Below are 5,714 nucleotides of genomic sequence, written 5' to 3'. Positions count from 1 at the left end.
ATGCTTCAGCTAACGTTATATTTAGCGATAATATTCCGTAATTTACAGGTTGCGCTCTTAACAATTACTTTGGTACATCTTTGGTACGGTCTGGTAACTTAGTATAAGTAAAATACTATATCACAATACTGGAATGTATTGATTGCTTTACAAACTATGTACAGTCAACTGTAAAAATATGGGTGTACAAATCATCTCAAAATAAAATACGGGACATTACCTATTTGTTGTCTACACCCATATTTTTACAGTTGACTATACTATTAACTTGCATGATTGGAGAACATTTGTCATTCCCTTTCGCTGCCATTCGTCATCATCATCATCATCATCTCAGCCATAAGACGTCCACTGCTGAACATAGGCCTGCCCCTTGGAGGGGTGAATGCCACACACCATTCGCCATTCGTCATAGGTATCCCTAAATGTCAGTAATTCCCAACATATTCGATACAAGAGTCACAATTGAAAGCGTTTGATATGACGCTGTGTAGGTATGTATTATAATTTTGTGTCCTCATTACACGTCCTTGGGTTATTAGAGAGCAATTAAGATCTGTTTATAAGGACTAGTACCTAATATTTACTAAAGAAATATATATATTTTTATTCTGATGAGAAGCCAGTGGCCAGAACAAATTTCTAAATCTAATAATATGTACTTGGAATAAAATGGACTAGAACCAATTTAACAATTAGGCTAAGTACATAATAAATGCATTGCAGGCCTTACTTATTGATTATGTATAATATTATTCTTAAAAATAAATAATTTACATAAATACATCTTTGATATTTTGGAACTGTTTTACAGCGAGATCGACTGGTAAGTCAAAATTGTGTGGGGTTAGTCGGTCTAGACTCTGCAGGGCGTCTTGAAACCCGGTATTGACAACATAGCTGGTCGAAGAGTAATATGAATCAACTAGAGACCGGCATTTAAGTATAATATTCAACCAGAGCACTAGTTTGTGAGAATTTAAAGCAGCACAGACGAATGCTTTAAAATGAGCATCATAACTTCTCTTATAAGGTGTATGAGAAGCTATAATACTGCCAATAGCGCTTAATAAACTTTGTTTGTTGGAAATAGCATTTCCACCGACAATGTCTAGGTTGAAACTCTGACTGAGTTTCCTAGCCGGTGTAGAATTGAATCGGTCGCCATCATTGATCTCATAGTAACGCAAAATGAGATCCCATACATGTGTGGCACTAGACGATGATCTCCGGACAGGGAAGCAACCTATTAATGGGACTAGAGAGTTTGACTCCGGTCCTGTTAGGCCGTGTTGGAGCAAATCACGGATATTAACAGCTAAATGTCTTCTAACTGCTGTTGTTAATGGTATATCATTGATTACGACGCCGCCTTCTTCGGACTCACTGTCATATGTGTCCATTATGTTATGATTTTGTCTGTTACGGGAGACCAAATGGAGAACGGCATCAATAGACATTTCTAGCTTCGCTCTGAGGTTACCCCAGTGTGTGACAATAGTTGACGATTGCCTCTCAACTTTTCTACTTGAGTTTGGTGAACAACCAAACTGTGAGACGGTGAAAATTTGAATTAATGTACTCGCTTTTCTCATTAAATTAATAGTCTCTGTCCGAAGATCATCATTATTAGCTTTGTTTTTGCTAAATGTCTTATCAAAAGAGTTCTGTGATTTTGTACTTTTTGGTTCTGGTGTGTTGGAGTTTTTCAGTTCTTCATTTTTCATCAGTTTTATAAACTTCTGCATATCTTCGATATGAGCTTGTAGTTTGCAGATGATTTCTTCTTTAGAGAGCTGTTTGTCAGCATATTGCCGGACTGCACAGTTGATCTGATGTCTTAGCTCTTCAGCGCTTAGTGGCTGGTGACAACCTTCTTCCAAACTGCGGTCTATTTCAGATCGTAAATGTTCTATAAGAGTTCTGTGCTGTTTGTCACTTGCTTGTGGATCAACAGCAAACCTGTAAACAAGTAAAAATTTTTGAAATTATCTTGCCTTTTTATTATTCTTAAAAAAGTGTCAACTGCTCTAAGCAGTTATGTTGTTTTTGTAAACATCCCTTCAATTATTACTTATATAAAGAAATACTTATATAAGAACATAATCATTAGCATAACTCAGGAACAAATATTTATGATGAACACACAAATAAATACCCTTACCACAATTCAAACTAGGCCGAGACTGTAAAACTAACAAAACAGCCCAGCATAGCAAGGCCTTTGTGAGTTGGCTGCAAACTTTTCTAAAAGAGCCGTCTATAGTAGAAAAAATGTTAACATCTATACCCAACTAAAGGAACTCTGTTCTTCACATATTTCTGACCATTACTCTTTGATGTGTGTAACTATAAATGTAAAAAAAATCTTATAGAGCCATGCTTAACACTTTCGCAGCCGGGCAAAAAACGGCGCACTACCCCAGAAACCAGTTGTCTATATCTGCGTACAGTCAGCAGCAGATATACCTGAGCGGGCAAGGTGTCCAAGAAAACATATACACTTCAATCGTCACAAAAATAAGGACATCTAAGATGTCATTTTCACGTAGGCTTTCAGTTCGTCACAAATACCTTAACTTCTGAGTTTTTCTTTAACACATACATCCTTATTTAATCACAATGACAATAACGGTTAAAAAGTCAGTGGTAACTAAGCAATCAAATTCAAGCTGCTGTCATTAATACCTATACGCACTGCCAATCACGTACGTCAGCAGCCAGGGTGCCACCAGTTGCTAAGCAGTTGTTATTTCAATGGTAACTAAGCATCAACATTTTATCTGTTTAACTTTAAAATAAATACTGTAGCACTACGAATTGACACCTCCTTTCTTAAAGAAGTATTTTATCGTTAAGTGTCAAACTTATACAATAAATAAGTAGGTTCTACTAGAATGATTTTTTTTTTGGGGTTTTCACTATAACAATAAATTACTACATTTTATTAAGAATATACAGGGTACATAAATAATCATACAAAAGTAACTTAAATATATCTAAATATTAAAATATTTTAATCTAGAACGATCGGTTTTTTAACTGTCATATGCGGCTGTTCTTCCAAAGTGTTGATCATATTATATACCTATGTTAATATATTTATTTAGCCCACTTATTGTAGTAAAATATACTATACAGGGTGGCCCATTTAGATCGGCCAGTATGGGAAAATCTGATACTATAAGATATACACCGATCTCTTCTTAGGAATCATGTCATCGATTTTAGTAACACGAAAAACTGCATTCATACATTAAAAAAAATGTGTACTCAGCTCGGGAATCGAACCCCGAACGTTTTGAAAAATAAAACTAAGATTATTTCTATTTAGATATCGATTTTGTAGGTCTCAATTTAGTCAGTTTTCGAAGAGACCAACATTTTTAGGGTTCCGTACCCAAAGGGTAAAACGGGACCCTATTACTAAGACTCTGCTGTCCGTCCGTCCATCCATCCGTCCGTCCGTCCGTCTGTCACCAGGCTGTATCTCAGGAACCGTGATAGTTAGACAGTTGAAATTTTCACAAATGATGTATTTCTGTTGCCGCTATTATAAGTAACAAGAAATACTAAAAACAGAATAAAATAAAGATTTAAGTGGGGCTCCCATACAACAAACGTGATTTTTGAGTAGTAAATATCAAATGGCATTCCGCACAGGAGTAATCTAAGTAACGCCCACTGCGGGTTCAAACCTACAACGTCCTGATAGAAAGTCGTACAAACGCTACATGTGACATTATCTTCAAAAATTATATAAACTAATGCGAAATTAACATAAAACCAGAAGACACAAATTAATAAAAGAAATGAAACCCAAAAAAAAAACAAAAAGCTGTAATCTCTAGGTGCGTACGACTGAGATTTGAACCCGCAGTCTCTGCTTTGAAAAGCAAACGCCTGTTACTGAGACCACGACGTGCCTTGACAATTGGCTCTAAATTCGGCTTCAGTTAGCTTTTGCTATGTGTCATTCGTCTTGACGATTCTGTTAAAAGAAATAGTTTGCAGTAAGTTGACCGAAAGGCTCCTGTCAAATGGTTGAAGGGCAAAACGTGAGATAGATGTATGTGATGACAAGACTGTACTGCTTTCGATGATTGTCAAAACGCTTTACCTGAAATTAGCATGGCTATCTTTTATTCAATATTCGACCATACTTGTATGCTTTAAAGTCTATTTTTCCATATTGTTCAGATATATTTGACACGTTGACCGCTTAGATACCATTGGTTTTTTGACAGCTAAGGTATCAATGACTTGTTGTAAGTGTAGAAATTAATGAATAGCGACTGTTAACATATTTGTGACACGTTGAGCGCTCACAAGTAAATACTACCATGACAGTCAACAACTTTTTGACAGTTTAAACGTTTACCTCTCTTTGAGCACCTGGAGTGCATAGCGACTTCTGCTGCTGACTGTACAAAAGAACCCGCTGGGCGGGTTGTCCGGCATCTGAGCAAACATTACGAGTGCCTACCAGGCGGGTTCTCGGTAGTCAAAGTGTTAAGGATCCATGTTTTCAGTGGATAATAAAGGCACTTGTAGCATAATCCAAAGCCAAAAAAGGGAACCCGCTCTGCATCTGTATGATTAAGGGCCATTTGCACCATTCCATTAACCCGGGGTTAATCGGTTAAACCTGGAGTTACCATGGTTATCAGTACAATTTGACGTTGAGTTAACGGTTTAACCGCTTAACTCCGGGGTAGTGGGATGGTGCAAGTGGGCCTTAGAGGAGCATCATTTACCTTTCGAGTTCCTTCAGCTGTGTCTGCAACCTCTCAATAAAATGCGCCTGTTTGGTGCGCTGCCGACGTATCTTCGTCTCCAGCTCCACACATTCCGCGCAACTCGCCTCTCCAGAGCTCCCCTGCGGCGCTGCCCTCGCCCCCGGCACTCCTCGCGACGTAAACTCTTCCAACTCCTTCAACATAGCATCCCTCTCCTCCGGCGACGCTTTCAATATCTGTCGCAAACGAAACTCCACTTGCGCTAGGTGCGAGGTCAAAGAAAACACGGAAGAAGATAGTATCTCTTGTTCTTCTTCCAACGCGTGCAATCTGTCCCCAGAATTCTGCTGGATCTCGTCGCATAGCGTCTCCTTAGGAGCCCCCAGGGGCTCCCGACGGGGCTCCTGCCAGATAGGGATCTCGCCACCGTCATCATAATCGCTGGGACTATCGCTTACATCCATGACTTTTCTTTTCTCACAATTTTCGGATAAATCATAAAACTGTCGTGCTTATGTTTGGAAACATTTTGATTGGAATGTAAATAATCACATTTATAATGTTTTTTTGAGAAAATACTAGTTTTCAGGTACTTTAGCTAGGCAGAAACTGAAATCACACAAAACTGAAACCTGAAAGAAAACGATTTACGTCACTGAAAATTACGGACGTCACTCGATAATTGAACGAATGAGTGAATGGTTTGAAAAAAAAAAACTTTATATAGGTGAACGAATGACTTTTATGAAATGTCAATAAAGTCGCGTTCACTATCCATTAATTTTATTTATTCCTGACCATAGATTTACTATATATAGAGATCCCGTCTCAGCGAGCTGTCACTGTTGCCACTTTTGTTTAGCGTACGATTAACAATTTAACACCACCTTGCTGTGGCCATGTCGATAAAGTCATATCGATAAACTATCGACATTTCTTGCAATTTTATTGTGGTTGTCAGATCACAATTTTATC

General features: G+C 38.0%; 1 protein-coding gene across 1 annotated transcript; it reads right to left on the bottom strand.

The window, feature by feature from the left end:
• On the bottom strand, nt 1-5,420 carry LOC134671171 (RUN domain-containing protein 1). The gene is made up of 2 exons (XM_063528948.1): nt 4,758-5,420; nt 1-1,962 (listed from the first exon to the last, which is right to left on the bottom strand). The coding sequence occupies exons 1-2, from the start codon at nt 5,201-5,203 to the stop codon at nt 774-776; spliced, it is 1,635 nt and encodes a 544-aa protein (XP_063385018.1). The 5' UTR covers nt 5,204-5,420; the 3' UTR covers nt 1-773.
• Between the last annotated feature and the right edge of the window lie 294 nt (nt 5,421-5,714).

Source organism: Cydia fagiglandana, chromosome 15 (assembly GCF_963556715.1).
Source record: "Cydia fagiglandana chromosome 15, ilCydFagi1.1, whole genome shotgun sequence".
Taxonomy (NCBI): domain Eukaryota; kingdom Metazoa; phylum Arthropoda; class Insecta; order Lepidoptera; family Tortricidae; genus Cydia; species Cydia fagiglandana.
This window is presented reverse-complemented; position numbering and strand designations above follow the sequence as displayed.

Excerpts from the sequence above, each read along its gene's own strand:
- LOC134671171 (XM_063528948.1), bottom strand. The coding sequence starts at position 5,203 with ATGGATGTAAGCGATAGTCCCAGCGATTATGATGACGGTGGCGAGATC. Across the intron at positions 1,963-4,757 it reads CAGCTGAAGGAACTCGAAAG|GTTTGCTGTTGATCCACAAG; the intron begins GTAAATGATGCT and ends ACTTGTTTACAG.